At 43.5% G+C, this 18,245-nt stretch overlaps 1 protein-coding gene and 1 pseudogene across 1 annotated transcript in view; one reads left to right on the top strand and one right to left on the bottom strand.

Moving 5' to 3' along the window:
• HEG1 (heart development protein with EGF like domains 1) overlaps positions 1-4,857 on the top strand; it is a 95,441-nt gene extending 90,584 nt beyond the window's left edge. Inside the window, exon 18 of the mRNA XM_090277781.1 lies at positions 1,444-4,857. Coding sequence (XP_090133907.1) covers positions 1,444-1,593 — 150 coding nt within the window. The 3' untranslated portion in view covers positions 1,594-4,857. The remainder of the gene's footprint in view (positions 1-1,443) is intronic.
• Positions 4,858-13,712: 8,855 nt separating this feature from the next.
• LOC150021676 (rho-related GTP-binding protein RhoN pseudogene) lies at positions 13,713-16,384 on the bottom strand (annotated as a pseudogene).
• Between the last annotated feature and the right edge of the window lie 1,861 nt (positions 16,385-18,245).

Raw genomic sequence — 18,245 nt, 5'->3', positions numbered from 1 at the left:
ATCAGATGCAGAGTTCAAAACGTTGGTGATAAGGATGCTCAAGGAGCTTAGAAAGGAGCTCAACAGCATAAAAAAGATCCAGTCAGAAATGAAGGACACACTAATTGAAATAAAGAACAATTTACAAGGAAACAACAGCAGAGAATGAAGCCAAGAATCAAATCAATGATTTGGAACATAAGGAAGCAAAAAACAACCAATCAGAACAACAAGAAGAAAAAAGACTCCAAAAAAATTAAGATAGTATAAGTAGCCTCTGGGTCAACTTCAACCATTCCAACATTCGCATCGTAGGGGTGCCAGAAGGAGAAGAGAAAGAGGAAGAAGTTTGAAATCTGTTTGGAAAAAATAATGAAAGAAAACATCCCTAATGGTGAAGGAAATAGACATGCCTGTGCAGGAAACACAGAGTCCCAAACAAGATGGATGCAAAGAGGCCCACTTCGAGATACATCATAACTAAAATGCCAAAGGTTAAAGATAAAGAGAGAATCTTAAAAGCAGCAAGAGAAAGGCAGTTAGTTACCTGTCAGCTGATTTCTCAAAAGAAACTTTGCAAGCAAGAAGTGACTAGTAAGAAGTATTCAAAGTGATGAAAAGGAAGGACCTACAACCAAGATTACTCTATCCAGCAAAGCTATCATTTAGAATGGAAGGGCAGATAGAATGCTTCCCAGACAAGGTAAAGCCAGAGAATTTCATCATCACCAAGCCCTTATTATATGACTTATTTAAGAAAAAGGGACTTATTTAAGGAAAAGAAGATCAAAACTATGAACATTAAAATGACAACAAAACTCACAACTATCAACAACTGAATCTAAAAAATAAAAACAAAATTCAACTAAGCAAACCAGAATAGGAACAGAATCATGGGTATGGGGATCATTTGGAGGGTTATTAGCTGGGAGGGGAAAGGGAGATAAAGAGGAAATGGTTCAGGGGTTAACAAGCATAATTGGTTGGTACAAATTAGACGGGGGGAAGTTAATAGTATAGGAAAGGGTGAAGCCAAAGAACTTATATGCATGACCCATGGACATGAACTAAGGGGGATGGGATTTCTGGAGGGAAGAGGGGTACTGGGCAGAGGGGGGCAAAGGGGAAAAATCAGGACAACTGTAATAGCATAATCAACAAAATATTTTATAAAAATTGAAGAAAAGCTAAAAGGTCAGGCTAATAATGAGATAATAATTAATCAAGGTCTTTTTCTATGTCAATCTAAAATCATTGGACTGCCTTTGATGTTTTTTCCATGAAGAGACGGCCTTCGGGAAGGTCCTGACTTCTACATCAGACCTTGCTTTGCTGTGTATTAGCTGCCTTTATCTGAGGTTTATTAAAATGCAGCATTCTTTAAAAAAAAAAAAAAAAAAAAAGCTATTAACTTCAAACCATGAATAATAAATTGAATTTATTTTCTTTTGTCTTCGGCTCCAGCCCACAAGTGTAAGGAATTCTGAACTTGAACGAAACGGACTATATCCGGCCTACACTGGATTGCCAGGATCACGGCATTCATGCATCTTCCCAGGACAGTATAACCCATCCTTTATCAGTGATGAGAGCAGGAGAAGAGACTACTTTTAAGTGAGAAGAGAGCAGAGCCTGTCACTCTGAGCCAGCGGCCCAAGACCACTGCTGCTCTGAGGACTGCCCCAGGGGGAGCCCTGCAAGCTGGCTGCTCCCCCGACTTATGCAGCCACACTGGAGTGGCAGGCAGAGGGTGGGACAGGTGTGGGGGACCTGGCCAAGCAGAAGGGGCCACATGGAACCTGTGGATGTGACACTACAGGCTGCTCGTTTGTTGTTACTGTGAATGTGGACGTGGGCCAGTACCAGGAGCATGTCTCTGAGGGACTGCAGCCTGGCCGCTGACTGCAGGGACGATGTCAGCTAGAGCAGCTCATTAGGCACCACTGCAAGGACCCAGTTTTTCTTTAGTTTGCACTTTAGTGAATTGGGTAGGGAGGTCTCCTTTTGGATTTTGTTCAAGACTTTTCCAGAAAGAAGGTCTCTTTTCCCCGAACACTTCCATGGGCCTCAATTTGGTGATTCATTTACAGCAAAATACTGGCTCCTTACTTGTTTTTCTGCCCAGTACCCATGTGCTAAACAGCAGATGATGGTGATGAACATACCACTGAGGTTTGGAGATGCTGTGGGCGATCGTACAATAGTTTAATATGTTGCTAGATCTTCTTGTGCTAGTTTCCAAGCCAACCCCTAAAACAAGCTATTGAAGTTTGTGAGGCACAGTGCAGAACTCCTGTTTGTTTTTTCAGTCAAGGTGACCCATTGATTTAAAATTCCTTTTTCCCTTTGCAGTTAAATCTTACTTTTTCAAATAAGTCCGGATGAGGGCAAAACAACTTCCATTTGGTTTTAGTCCGTGGGACCCAGCTGCCCAGCAGTGAGGCCCAGCAAGCAGCAGCAGCAGCGGGTGGGCACTAGGGCTCAGCAAAGGCTCCGGAGGAAGCGTTTGGGATGCGGGGGGTAGGGCACTTCTAAGCCCCGAGGATGCGGCGTGGTGCCTGGGGCTCAGCCCTTCCTCTCGGAGGCCGTGGCTGCTACACATGGAGTGGGAATGGAAAGCTGAACCCTGGCTGAGTTTGAGCTGTTATTTCACCACCAAGGGAAAAGCAGCTTACATAGTCCCCACAGCCAAGTGTGGTTAGAGGAATGGGCTGAATAGGCAAGTTCCGTTTCCTGAAACGCCAGTGCTTTGGGAAGCCTCACAGATCCCTCAGGAAGGTAGGGAGCTGGAACAGAGCCACGCGTAAGTCTGCCTACATCCGAGGGCTACGTCTTTGACTGTATCCCCATCTTGTTCACAAACTCGGTATAAACTTTCAACCAACTGCTCAAAGCTATTTATTCAGGGAAGAAGTAATTTATTTTCGTTTGTCCAGTAATTTGTACTTCTTTATACTGCTATATAGTTTTCTCCAGAAATATGGTTCTACTTCAGGTCAACATTGGAAAACTAAAGACTTCTGCACAGGTAGGGAAGTAAGCGTTTGCCTTTGGGAAGGAAATTTCCATGTGTCTTATTATGCCTGCGCCATGGACGGGTCCTGCCAGGGGCCATGTCCTGTGCTCGCTGTCTTTAACTGCTCCTGTGGGACTGTGATTATTCTCATCATCTGCCTTTGAAACATCCTAGTTTTGAATGAAATGAAGAGAACACAGAGGTAAGAGAACTGTTGCCACCCTGAAGCTTGGATCTCAGTGGAACCGACACTTTTGGAAATGGGGTGGACTCTGGGGACAACTTTTTCCTGGGCACAGTTGTTTCCTCAAGGTTCTCTAACCTCTTCAGAGTGTATCTAACCCTCATTCTCATGTAACCATCGTGACAGCTTTAAGTGTGTCCCGTGGTCTCCACGAGTCATCCACCTGCTACTGCAAAAACACGGCAGGTGTGAGACCTCTTGGAGGTTAAATGGCACTCATCACATGAGACAGACACAAACAGAATTCTGTTTTTGTCAGTGGATGCCAACTTAACATTTCAGAGCATCACTTTTTTGAAATCTTGGGTCTTGCATACCTCCGTGGAACCAATCAGCCCTTTGTGCCTCATGGCCTCACATCTAACTGGGGAGCTCTGGGCTCCTGCATTCAGCTCACCTGAGCCAACAGCCTTGAGATGGCTGAGCTTCCTGGCTCCAGATCAGGTCCTTGCTCATTTCCAGGACCCAGAGCCACGGTGGGGCTATTCTCAGGCTTACGAGTCTGCCACCTTTAGCTGACATCACAGCTGACAAATCATCTCCTATACCTGGGCCAGAAGCTGTAAGCTCCACAGAGTGAAGTGTTCGGTCCCAAAAGCATTCCTGAGAAAAATCCCAAAGTCCAGAGAAGAATTTCCTGTGTGCTCCAAGGATACTTTCCTGTGAATGGGTTTTGTGCATATGAAGTGGATTAAGAATGTTTTTCTTTTACTGTGAAAAAAGCAGGCACCCTGCAAGGTTGAGATCACATAGAATCTACAGTTTCTGGGAGGCGGGGAAAGTGCATCTCCAGAATGCGAGGGTGTAAGAAGGCATGGGAACAGCCTGTCAGCCAGTGCCAACTGCCCACCCACCCTGAGTGAGGAAGGGAGAAGCTGGCCCCACTCCTGTGTGGGGTGAGTACCTCCAGAGAGTCCTGTCTGCCGAGGGGCAACACCTGGTAGGGTGGCAGCAGCCTCTGGACTGAAGGGACAGGACTGGATGCACCCCTGGCAAATAGCTGTCAGCTCGGGCACAGGTGCTCAGTGTAAGCCCCTGCACCTGGAATGCATGTGCACAGAAATGTCACAGCTCTGTGTCCATGGCGGGGTGGGGCATAGCGGTGGGAGGAAGGGGAAAGTGACACTTAACTGCTCAAGAGACCCTTAAACTGCTGTAGGGGAGGGTGGGGCTAGATGGAACCCACCTGTCCCATAGCATACCTGAGCAAGGTGACTCAGCAGGGCAGTGCTCACCTACTGGCCTCCTTGCATCTGTGGGTTTTGTTTAAGCTCTTAAACAGAAGGTCTTATTTCTCATGTCATTTCCTCTTTGCCCCACGAGCCAGCCCAGGGCTCTCGAGGCAATAGGAAATCTAAATTGTCACATAGCATCTCTCGTGTTCCCACTGTGGCCAGGCTCCGTGCAAGGCAGTTGGCCTCACACCTCCCTTGTGAGGTGGCCGTGAGAGTGCCCATTGCTCAGACATGGGAAACTTCAGAGAGCGTATTGCCCTAGAGAGCCAGGATTCAAACTCCTGCCTGGCTTGCTCTCCTCACTATGCTTCCCTGCCTCACCATCCATGCACTTCACACATCAAAGGGCACAAAAGAGTGAGTTAGAAGTGTTTTGTTTTTTTTTTAAAGAACCATAATGTCATTAAGCAATAACTAAACTAGTGACATGAAGTGGAAAAAAAAAAGTTAAGTCCCCTTTTGGAAAAGTTCTTCCAGGTTTATTATTACACCTATTTCTTTTGGTCATCATTAGGAAAATAATGGCTGGCTCATGCTGAGCAAGAAGCATGTTGGAAGGTGGCTCTGGGTGGAAAAGTATAAGGCGATGACCAGGGTTTTTGACACACGCAGCCAGACTTAGACGTCAGTGTGAGGGCTAATTTGCCTTGTTCCTATAGTAAGGCTGTGGCTCCGCATATTGGAAGCATATTTTTGTGAATACTATCAATTGGGAATGTCTTAAATGCTGACAAATCTTCCTCCTTTGACAGAAGTTTATTCTCAGAAGTAGCTCTTTCATTTAGAGCCAAAATTGCTGAGCAAATAGTGAAATCAAGCTGGCTGATAGCATTGGGGTCAAAAACTAAGGTGTGATTATTAAGTTCTTGAAGAGGTAACTGTTAAAGTTGGTCCAAAAGAGAAGGCAGCATCTTCTGGCTGAATGGCTGCGCAAGATAATGTCTTTGAAGAATGACATTTATTCAGATGGGAAAGTTCCCAGAGCAGACACAGGAGGGTCTTGCAGGAGGCTTGGGCGGGGTGGGGGTGGGGGTGGGGGGCTCTATTAAGCCATCTTGCCCACTGGGGAAGTGCCCGGGTGCCCTGTAGCTCATAAACTTTGCCTGGAGAAAGTGGAGTTGTATAGTCCAGCTGCTCCTGGCTTAGTTTAGCCTAAAACACCCAAAACCTGGGTTTGACCCATAGTTCTAAGATACACTGATTTTGAAACTAAAGCAATTCTTTGGAGAGAGGAAGACTTTCAATAGTTTGCATCTTATTTAAAACTACCCTTAATATCAGAGATATTTTTCTAGGTAAAAACTTGTGGGGACTAGAAGGGACCTTTTCGTTCATTCTGGAGTTTCTTGTCTACATTTTTGAAAAAAGATGTATGGTTTTGTAGAGTTGGCTTTTGAGTACAGTGTGTGTTCTTTTTTTCTTTTTCTTTTCTTCATTGCCCAGAGAAGGAAACTGGTTAAAATACTAGGAACATTAAAGTATTAAATGCCAGTTAATTTGTTGTGCTAAAATGTCTTTGCAATAGTGTTATAATCTATCCTGTTTTGTGTAAACTGCTCACAGAAAAACGTGTGAAGCCAAAAGTGACAGTTTAGGTCGGAAAAGAGATAGATCTTAGACTGGCTCTGTCCCCTTGGCATTAGAGTCTGGCTTTTAAAGATGACGTCAACATTAGCTTCTGGTTTTATCTTTTATCTTTTTTTTTTTTTTTTTTTTTTTTTTTTTTGACACATCTAATACACTTCAGATGTAGTTATTGGGTAGGAAGGATGGGACCACACAGGGATGGAATGGAACCAGTCTGCCTGGGAAACTAACCTGACTCACTTATCATTCTGTATTACCTTGGTCTGTTTCTTTAAAAAAGGGGGCGGGTCTTTCAACATGGGTTGTTGTGAGTTTTCTTGATGTTTGTGTTGCTGGATTTACGGTTAAATGAGGCATGTAGGTGGAATATGAACTTCTTTAGTTTCCATATCCTAGATTTGTCTTTGCAAACCTTTATACCTTAGCCCCTGATTGATTGTGTTAAATCCATTATGAGAATGCTATTTAAAGTTGTATTATAATCACAACCTCTTCTAATTATCAGTATTGTAGCAGCAAAGTATTATTTGTAAGGATATAGTTATTTTTATACTTATACCCACTGTAAGTCTGGCGTTCTAGTCAGTAAAATGATGCAATAAAATAAATATCACTTTCATTGTGTTTTTCTCGTATGAAGAAGCAAACCAGAGCACAGCAACTTGTGTTTATGAGGGTGTGACGTGAACCACGACACTGTTTACAGTGAACCCTTAACGGCAAACTCTTACCTGGCAATGTAGAGACTGAGTGGTTCTGTATTTCAGTGCCCAGCACAGTGAGGGAATATACTTTTGATGATGGATCATGGACAGACAGATTGACCTAAATGATAAAAAGCCTAATTCAGGTATAAAAACTGCTTTTGTGTACTTTTCTTTCTGTGGACTGAGAGCATAAGTAACCACTTCAGACACTGACAATTTCCACCTGAATGCCTCCACTACCGCTCCATGCCAGTTCTTTTAGTAAGTGTACCTGTGCTCTGTGAGGAAGAGAAGCTGTGGAACTTGAAGATGGTGGGCCATGGGCCGGTGGCCAGCAAATGTGGCTGCTTGGCTTGGTGCATGATAATCAGTTGCTTCCTTGGGTGCCTTTGTGGCAGGGATGGATGAGCCCCTCAGATTCTATCAGCTCTGTAAGAGAAAACTTGGCACTAGGAGAGGCCAACAGGGACAGTTTAGGGCATAAAGGTGACCTTTGGGCAGATTAGATCAGGATTGCAGCCCATCAGACATCTCTGAAGGCAGAGGGCCAACAGCTCTCCCCTGACCTGGCCCTCCCACCCAGCTTTCCAGTTACTCCCCTCTTGAGCTCTTAACTGAAACCCAGTACTGATCCCTTTATTGTCCTGCCCAGCTCAACCAGACATTATAAACATCACAGATGCCAGAAATAAAGGTATTTGTGTTGCTTTTTATTGAACTCATAAAAACTTGCTCAATCAGAAGGCCTAGACTTTGACAGCTGGTACAAGGCACTTTTCTAATGATGTCACGGTTGTTTTCCCAGACTGTGATGTCAAGCCTAAGAGTCCACTTAGCTCTCTGAGCCTCAGTGTCCTGATCAGTAGAGTGGGGATACTAATGACTGCCTCCCAGAGTTGCTGTGAGGATTAAAGAGGAGACTGCACATGAAAACACTGTAAAATACAAAGAAACGTAACGCATACTGATTCTCTTCAATAGGGCCCTCCTGTCACCAAGAGAAAGACAGACAATTGTATGATTAATGTGTCATTTATTTCAATGCTGATTCACTAGTAATGGGTCCTGAAGACCTTGGACTTGATTTAACTTCTTGGAAATCAGTGGCATGTGGTTATGTTACCAGACAGACTGGGCGCAGAGCAAGTCTGCCGTGGGCCAGCCAGCGGGTGTGTGGCTTATTTGACTTCGTGCAGGAAAGGTTTTGCAACACGAAGTCTAGATGACTTTGAGAGGATGTTTATTAAAGCTGGGAACAGTGGAACAAAGGAAGGGCTTAGGATAAAAGAAGCAACTGGAGAGAGCCTAGGCTGCTTTGGCTCTCTGGAAACATTATAGAAAAGAAATGAGGCTAGGCGGCTGCTTTGGCTCACTGAGAAATAGAAGTCACAGTGAAAAGACGTGAGCCAAGGCAGGGCTGCTGTTAGCTCACTGGGAAGTCAAAAGAAAAAGGGAGCCTCGGAGACTGGATCAGGGAGGTAAGCCCAGACAGGCTGCCGCTGCCCACTGCGCCCCTGGTTACAAGTCTCATGGGGACCCTTGGAGTTTAGGAGAAAGAGAGCAGAGATACACACCTAAGGGAGAAAGGCATGGGCATGCTCTCTAGGCTTTTTATCTTTCTTTAGCCAGTGGGAATTCTGGGGGAGGATCTTAACTGAATATTCATTAGCTTTCCAGGTTTGTCCTTCAATATGTTGATTTATTAAAATGTGCATGTAGAAGAGTCAGGTTTTTTTTCTGGTTAGTTTTATTTTTAAGGAATATTGAACAGGGACCAGGATCGAGGCCAACCTGCCCAGATAGTCAGGAATGTGTAAAACATTTGCTCCTAAGTGTCCTTGGTTAGGGAAGATAAAACCTTGAGATTCATTAGCTGGCTATAAATTGCTCAAATTGTTTGGCCTTGTTCAATTCTTTTGTTTCAGTTTCTCTTTATTTCAGTTGCCAAGCAATTTCCCTAGCTTCTTACTCATCTTGCCTTAATGATAGAATTATCAACAGTAGATATTGACCTGGGCATGATAAGAAAAATGACACATCAAAAGTGACATGGAGCCTGAGTGGAAGTAGGGTATACAGGATTTTCTAAGAGGATTGCTCTAGGAGAAGGGAGAGGTAGAGAAACCGCTCCAGATGAAGTAATGTGTCCCAGTATCATCCTTGTGGGAAGAAGCATCAGTACTAAAGGTAGAACTAATTCAAGTGGAGAAGAGATATACTTCAGGACATTAGAGAGGAGAATTTTCACTTTAAACAATACTAAGTACAGCTCTAACTGGCGTGGCTTGGTTGGTTTTAGCATCGTCCTGCGAAGCAAAAGGTCATCAGTTCAATTCCCTGCCAGGGCACATGCCTGGGTTGTGGCCCAGTCCTGATCGACATTTCTCTCCCCCTCTTTCTCCCTCCCTTGATGCTCTCTAAAAACAAATAAATAAAATCTTTTATTTTTTTTAAGTTCTTTTTTTTTTAAGTACAAATTAAAATAACACTAGGAAACATAAAATATAGAATCACAGAATCTCAGGTTTGGACGAGATCTTAGCCATTGTTTATTCCAACCATCCTGAAAAAGTACTTAAATTCTCTGTCGTCTGGGTACCTGTCCCAGGAACAGGGAGCTCATTTGCTTTGAGGAAGCCCCTTGCTCATCTCAATAACTCCAACTATTAGAAAGTTCTTTCCTACCTTCAACCCAGTTATTTCCTTCTCCTTGGACAAGAGTCCTCTTGGGAGGGGCAGGGAGCTTGAAGTGGGGTGGAAGTACTGGATTTAGGTCAGGGCTCTATGGGGACAGATTAGAGCAAAGCTGAACAGGAGAGGGGAGAGGTGAGGATGGGAAGGAGGGTCAATGTGAAGGCAGAGGGTTCCGGGTGCAGACAGACGCCAATGACGAGGGACACAGGTTCTTCTGCTCTGGGTGAGCCACAAGCAGCTTCCCAGGGACACTCAAAAAATGTGTGAGAAGAAGGAGGCTCTTGCCCTCTTCTGCCACCTTCTTCACAGCCATTCCTACGCCCATGGTTGAGGAGACGGAGAGGCTACCCAGGTGGTGGGACCGGACAGAAGGCCCTGGCCGTTCATACAGATTTCCTGGATTCACATCCCCACTTACTAGCTCTGAGCAAGATATTTTTAATCTTTTTAATTACTCAGATGTAATAATGTAGAATCTACCTCTTAGAGTTGTCATGCAAACTGAATGAGTCACTATCTATAAAACACATCAGTATTTTACATGTAGTAAGTACATTTTGGAGTTCTAACTAAGTGAATCATTGAACCATGACTTGGGCTCCATGACTTATATAGCCAATTTCATGTACTTTCATGTTTCTTTTTTAAATTATATTCTTGACAACCTCCTAAATACTGAAAAAAGTTGAGAATCACATTATTATGAAAGAGACATTATAATGAAAGTTGCTAAAAGAGTAAATCTTAAAAGTTCTCACCACAAGAAAAAGTTGTTTACAACTGTGTGAGGTGATGGATGTTAACTAAATTTATTGTAGTAATCATTTCACAATATAAACATCCATCAAACCATTATGTTGTATACCTAAAACTAATACAATGTTATGTATCAATTATATATCATTGGGGAAAAAAATAAAGACAAGGTCTTCTCCTGAAAGAGGAAGAAAGCAGGCGATAAGGGTTGAGAGGAGAGGAGGAGAGAATATCTGAAATGGCCGACAAAGAACACAGAAGGAAGCTGATTCGGAACATGGACTAGTGTCGGATACAGGTTGAGAACAGCAGGCTTTGTGGTAGCAGCAATCTCCACATAAAATCATTTTACTCTAGGCCCTGGCTGGTGTGGCTTAGCGGCTTGAGCACTGGCCTGCGAACCAAAAGATCACTGGTTTAATTCCCAGTTACGGCACATGCCTGGGTTGCAGGGCATGTGAAAGTCAACCACACATTGATGTTTCTCTCCCTTTCTTCTTCCTTGCCCTCTCTCTAAAAATTAATTAATTAAAAAATAATAATAATTTTACTCTAGCCCTGGCTAGTGTGGCTTAGTTGGTTGGAGCATTGTCCTATGCACTAGATGTTCACAGGTTCAGTTCCCAGTCAGGGCACATACCTAGGTTGTAGGTTGGTCCCCAGTCGAGGTACTTGCAGGAAGCAACCAACTGATGTTTCTCTCTCACATTCATGTTTCTCTCATCCTCTCTAAAAATCAATAAATGTATCCTTGGGAGAAGGTTAAAAAATAAGAAGAATATTTTTTAAAAATCATTTTGCTCTAGCAGAGCTCAGCAGTGGGTACAATGGGCTGACCCAGAATTAAGGTTTTGTTTGATTGGTGGAACCAGAATGAGAGGGTACTGGCTGAGGACTTTACCTTGAGCCTGTGGGTCTGGACTTAGAAGAGGGTGAGGTGAAAATAAAAGGGCCAACAAAGGCTAACATCTCATACACTTCAATTACAACATTATGATAACACTTTCCTTAAAACAATAGACAAAAATCAGGAACCATAATTACAAATAACCTAACAAATATCTGGAGAGTGTTCGGCCTCATTAGTGGTCAAATAAATGAGAATTTAAACACTGAGGTATCCTTTTTTAACTACCATGGAAGGAAAAAATGCCTACTTTTTAAAAATGAAAATACTTCATGCTGATGAATGAGAGGACAATTATAGGAGTGTACATTAATATAAATCTTTAAGAAGGTAATTAGGCAATAATTTCTAGAAGGCTTAAAAATTCTTAACCTTTGAATCAGTAATTTTACTCCGTGGAATTTATACTGAGGAAATAATGCAAACAAAAACAAAAGATGAGAGAGGCGCACCGTTCTCACTCCCTTGCCCCCTAGCAAGCACCATGCTGGTAGCCAAAAAACTAAGATTAACCCTCAGGAATAAGGGAACTTTGCAGCCTGAGGCTCTCTGTCCCCTGCTTGACAGCATCGCAATAAAGCAAGCTTTCTCAGTCTAGTTCTCTAAAGAGGCAGGTAAGTCAAAAGGCCCCCCTAGCTTTGTTGCTATTTATTCCTACGGTTCTATAATTCCTAAGTTTCTATTAGCTCCTTGGTTATTATCATCCACTAGACTGAACTTCTCAAGAGCAGGAATCTCAGTTTTACAGTATTTATCTATTTGTTTCTTATTTACCTCTACTCTCTTTTGCTAATACATGGTAGATGCCTAATAAACATTTGTAGAATTGTTAGTCATTCCAGCTGTTCCCCACTTTATAATGACTCATTTTCTACCCTCTTTAGTTGGTACATTTGCTGAAGATCAAGTTGGTCTCTTTGTTCAGTTAATTATTCTTAAATGTTCTTGTGTATGTGTCAACAAGTTGGCATTTCAGGGGTGCTATGTTTATTAATAGACTCTCTGTCCTATACCTTGAAGCAAGGTTCAGGGTCCATGCCTCTCTGAACCTATCAGCAGTAATAACTTCTCATAACTCACTAATAAAGAGATGTGGACATATGTGTGTAATAAAACATGGTGAGGTGTCAGTTGACTCACAGAAAGTTAAAACTAGGAAGAAGCTCAGCTAATGATGGGATCACTGAACCCTCCACTCTGAACCTACAGGTAAGGAAACTGAAGATCAGAGAGGGGAAATATTCCCAAGGTTACATTCTGCTTCATGGAAGGGTTAGGATAAGAGTCCAGGGTCTAGGCAACCAGTTTATTATGACTTCCAGGGTACATGTTGTCATCAAAAGTGTGTGTCATAAGAACTCGTGAGCCACAGCTGTGTATGGGAGGGGGCAAGGCCCGCACACCCAGCTGTGGTGACCGAAGGCAGAAGTCAGCGTGATTCTGGGAGATGGCCTGGTTGGAGAGCATGGGCAGGGATGCGGGGTAGGCACAGACAGGTGTCTGGATGAAATAGGAACAGTGTGTATGCTGAGTACAACATGACCTTGGAAACTGGGAATTCAATCGCAGGGCTGCCCTTGTCACGTAACATCTTTAAGACCTAAGTTTTTAGTCGGTAAAAATTCACCCATGAAACTGACTTCTCAGCATGGAGTTAAAGGAGACAAATGCATGTGTTGTCATATTCAGCTGAGCACTGGGGAAGAGCTCTGGCAGATGGTGGTTTGTGACCTCTTCATGGGCTCCTGTGGTCCTTCCAGGACAGCTATTTTCAACTTTTTCCATCTCATGGTGCACATAAGCTAATTACTAAAATTCTGCAGCACACCAAAAATATTTTATATTTTTGCCAGTCTGACAAAATAAATAGGTATAATTTTGATTCATTCACACTGGATGACTTGTTGTGTTAGCTGTTGTCATTTTTTAAATTTGATAGTCTACGGGAAAAGAGGTCAGTGCCCTGACTAAATAGTCAGGTATTGCATTAAAAAACAATGCCGCTGCCACGCACCGCCTCCCCCCGACCCCCCACCCCCCGCAAGGACACAGGCTATATTTGGGGACTACTGAAGGAGTAGAGGGAGGCGCTAAGACTAGTGGATATATGGGGAGAGGCCTCTCAACCTGCTTCTTAATTTAGTGAGTGTTGCCTGGAGGTTAGGAAGAGTGAGAACAACTGTAGAAGTGAGAGAAGAGGAAAAGGAAAGGTCATGGAATGGCCATTTTCCTTAGGGAAGGAAGCCAGGATATGGGGGCTGGGGGTAGAAAGGGAAGATACCCTTCATATACTGAGACTCAACCGAGGTCACTGCTTGATGCCAGCTTCCCTAACCCTCCTGCCTTATCCAAGCTCCTGGTCCAGACACTTGCCCTGCCAGCTCCCTCAACGTCCCATGGTGAGGAGGAGAATGAAGATGTGGGAATGGTGACACCCTCTGCCTCCGGTCCCTTGCCTAGAAGAACCGCTCACTCAGCCTGCCCTGAAGTCCCAGCCAGAGTCAGGAGGTCAGGAAGCCAGGGTGCAGGCAGGGGAACAATTGTGCTCTTTGGCACTGCTCCTGACACTCTGCCCCTCCCTGGCTCTTCATGTGACATTGCAACTCTTGGCTTAATCCTTGTGTATCTCGCCTCTGCCTTTCTTCCCACTCCCCATCCTGCCAGCTGAGCAGATTGCTGCAGTTTCCAGTGAGAGTCAGTACAACATAGCTACCTATGGCCACAGCCAAGGGAGGCCACTGTGGCCAGTGGAAGACATCCCTGATGCTGCGCTCAGAGCACTCCACATAGCACACTGCCCCCCGCCTGCTTGGCCAGCACAGTGCCCTGATTGTGTGTAACAGGGATGAGCTGCTGCTCGGACAGCTCCCCCAGTGTGGCCAGGTCAGTCCACATGTCAATTTGCAGCCAACCAGCACAACCTTGGCATTGGGGCAAAGTTCCTGAGCCTCCCCTTGCCACTTCTTGAGGACCTTGTCCAGAGTTTCTGGTTGGCTAATGTCGAAACAGATGACTATCGCATCTGAATCTGGATAGGCCCAGGGCTGGACGTTACCATACTAAGAGGAGCTTGAAGTGTCCCACATGTTGAGAGAGCAATGTGGCACTTGTCTGTCTCAAAGCTCGTGGTATAGTTCTCAAACACTGTGGGCACATGACTTCCAGGATGGCTGTCCTTGGCCAACAACTGCAGCAGCACTGTCTTGTCCTCCACTGCTACACTGTGGGCCTCATGGAGCCCCCACCCGGGGACATGGCACCCCCTTTGCCCTGACCGTAGCTCCTTAAAAATTCATGTGGCACACCAATTGAAAGTTGCTGTTCTAGGAGGTGAAAAGTAAACACCCACACAGCAAAATTTCTTCCTAAAATTAACGAAAATGAGGCTGCAATCAAAGCAAGTTTCCAAGTGGCTTATTTGTTAGCCAAGCAAGGAAAGCCTTTTAGGGATTAGTTAATTAAATTGTGTTTGATTGAAGCAGCTCAAGCAGTGTGTCCAGAGGAAAGAGACTGTTTCAGCAAGAACAGTCGCTCAGACAGTTGAGAACATTGGGAACAGTATCAGTAGCCAATTAATAAACAAGGCAAATAATTTTGAGTGTTTTTTCTTGGTTCTTGATGAGTTGACAGATATTACCAATGCTACTCAGTTGTTTATTCAAGGAGTCAGTGACAAGTTTGAAGTGACTGAAGAATTAGCTTCTATGAATAGCCTCTGTGGAACAACCATAAGAAAGAATATTTTTAAAACAAAATCATACACTCTAAATGGGTGTATTGTATGATACATGAATTAAATCTCAAGGCAGTTTTTAAAAAACAATTTTCAAAGAAGTTGAGAAAACATTTCAGTATAAACTGAAGAATTTTCTAAGACATGTTACAGCTGGAGGTGGAGCAGAAAAAGCTATACTGTGATTCATTTACAAAGCTCGTGAAAATGTTAGGCATTTGAAGCGTATGGTTATGCATTGTATTAGCATGAGTAACAATTTTATGGAAAACATTTGAATATATGATATGTTATGGAAGCAGTAGTGTGAGCAGTGTACTTCATTCACTGTCAGTGAACTCGTGAACCTAACCGTCATTGGTCCTGTGAATTTTTGTCAGATAGAGAAGCTATTATCCCAACTTACGCTACCTACTGTAAAACAATTTGATGGCTTAGCAGTAGTAAAGTTTTATTGCAAGTTTTTGAGCACAAGGCTAAGATTAAAATATTTCTGGGTGAGAAGAAACACTCTTATCAGACAAAAATGGTTTTTGAAGTTATCTTGGGCTGAAGACTTGGTGATGATTCTTAATGAATTCAACTTATAATTACAAGGCAAAGCAGCATTTACATGCAAATTTTATACTGTGGTAAAGTCATTTTAACAGCTGGTGTTGTGCAAATCACAAGTCATGTTAAGCTACAATTCCTGTGTGGTCAAAAGTTAAAATGAGAAGCAAAATCTTCTTTCCCACACAAATTTGCAGCAGACATATATTCTGAACTTAAACTACATTTTCAACAGTACTAAAGCAAGTATAAAAAATCTTTCCGTAGCCCTGACTGGTGCAGCTCAGTGGTTGGGACGTTATCCTACAAACCAGAAAGTTTCCCAGATTGATTCCCGGGCTGGGCACATGCCTGAGTTGTGCGCCAGGCCAGGACCCCAGGTTGGGGCACGTGAGAGGCAACCAATCAATGTTCCTCTCACACACTGATGTTTCTCTCCCCCTCTTTCTCCCGCTCTCCCCTCTCTCTAAAAACAAATAAATACAATCTTTTTGTAAAAATTTGTATTTCAAAGTCCATTGTCCATTGTTCTGAGTAGTGATGAAATCTCATGAGTCCTGATCTGTCCCATCCACTTTTATCCACACTGTGTAAGTCACTTAGTAGATGGCTAAGTTATCAGATTGATTGCCAATGAATCGCAGTGTTTGTGTTTAAGCAACCCTTATTTTACTTAACAATGGCCCCGAAGAGGAAGAGTAGTGATGCTGGCAGTCACATATGCCAAAGACAAGCCATAAAGTGCTTCCTTTAAGTAAAAAGGTGAAAGTTCTCAATAAGGAAAAGAATTGTATGCTAATGTAGCTAAGCTCTGTGGTAAGAATCTTCTATCCATGAAATTGTGAGAAAGGAAAAAAATGTGCTAGTTTTGCTATCACCCATCAAACTGCAAAAGTTAGAGCCACCATGCGTGTTAAGTGCTTAGGATAGAACAGGCATTACATTTGTGGGTGGACGACATGAACAGAAACCATGTTGTGACTAACACTAATGTTTAGCACTAGAGAGCAGTGAGCCTGTACAAAGACTTCAGCATGGGATGACCTGAAACAAGTGACACCAAGCCATTTACTACAGTAGGTAAGGGATGATTACACATTTCACAAATAGGTTTGGACTGAAAAATGTGGAAATTACTGGAGAGCCTGGGTCTGCTAATGAAGCCTCTGCTGTCACATTCCGGCAGAGGTGAAGTTGATTAGATTTGATATTATTAGAAATTTCAGGCATCCACTGGAGGCTTAGACTGACATGCTTGGTCTCCCACTACAACTAAGTAGGAATACAACTACCTCAAAACAAAAGATAACCAGATATTCCAGAAAATAAAACTACATGGAAGCCCAATGTATAAGTTATAAACCAGCGGTGCTCGTCTGACAGGTAGGAGGGGCGAGAAACCATGGTCCTGTCTGTGATAGCAGTGGGGTTAGCGGTGGGACTGTGAGAAACGCCAGGGGAGCAATCCTGGCTGTAGTCGAGACCCTGCAGCTCGCGATTCCGACGCTGGGGAAGGCAGCCCCCCCACCCCATTGCCTTGGACGGTGAGGCCCAGAGGGCATGGGGGACAGATCCTGATCTCTCAGCAGAGAGTAATGGCAGGAATCCATCTTGGACTCCCGCCCCCACACAAAGTGCCACAGCGCGGTGAAAAAGGTCGCCAATCGCCACCGATTGCCGGGTAGTGATGAGTGCACGGGGCTCTGCCCCCTAATGCCTGTCCAGGAAGCAAAGCTGAACACAAGACTGTCAGAATGAAGCAGACAACAATTGAAATCCCAGTGATGCAGCTCACCAGGCAGCAGATGTGGGACCTGACAGACGAACAAATAGGAAACCTTTCTGAGGCTCAGTTCAGAGCTATAGTCATAAGGTGGCTTACAGAATTAACAGAAGATTTGGAACAAGACAGGGAAGGAATGAAAGCTACTCATACTGAAACGAACGAAAGCACATACAAGACAAGTGGTGAGGATATAAAATCCAAAGATCAAATCAACAAATTGGAACACAGGGAAAGAACAGTCAACCAGTGCAGAAAGAGGAAACAAAAAGTGAGGAAAGTGAGGAGAGGCCTAGAAACCTCTGGGACAGCTATAAGCGAATGAACATTTGAATAATAGGATTACCAGAGGGCGAAGAAGAAGAACTAGAAATTGAAAAATTATGTGAAAAAATAATGAAGCAGAACTTCCTGAACTTGGGGAAGGAAATAGACTTACAGGTCCAGGAAGCACAGAGAGTTCCAGAAAAACTGGACCCAGGGAGAACCACTCCAAAACACATTATAATCAAATTGTCAAAAATTAAAGATAAAGAGAGAATCTTAAAAGCAGCAAGAAAGAAGAAAAGAATCATCTACAAAGGGGTCCCAATTAGACTATCAGATGATTTCTCAAAGGAGGCCCTGCAGGCAAGAAGGGATTGGCAAGAAATATTCAAAGTAATGAAAAGCAAAAACCTACAGCCATGAATACTCTATCCAGCGAAACTGTCATTCAGAATAGAAGGGCAGAGCAAGTGCTTCCAGGACAAAGTAAAACTGAAGGAGTTCATCAGATCCAAAACACTGTTATATGAGATGTTAAAGGGACTTATTTAGAAGAAGGAGGATCAAAACTATGAACATTGAAATGAAAACTGCATCACAAGAACCAACAACAGAAGCTAGGGAATTGAAACAAAGGCAAACTAAGTAGGCAGTGAGAGTGGAAAAAGAACTATAGGTATGGGGAACATATTGTGGGGAGGTCAGCAGGAAGGGAGAAGAGGGAAAGGGAGGGAGATGATACAGGAATTAAGAAACATAGTAGGAGGGAATGGAGTAGACAGGAA

This window comes from Furipterus horrens, unplaced genomic scaffold (genome assembly GCF_987537825.1).
Source record: "Furipterus horrens unplaced genomic scaffold, mFurHor1.1.pri manual_scaffold_1, whole genome shotgun sequence".
Lineage (NCBI taxonomy): Eukaryota > Metazoa > Chordata > Mammalia > Chiroptera > Furipteridae > Furipterus > Furipterus horrens.
Note: the sequence above shows the minus strand (reverse complement) of the source record. Positions and strands in the feature narration are given on the sequence as shown.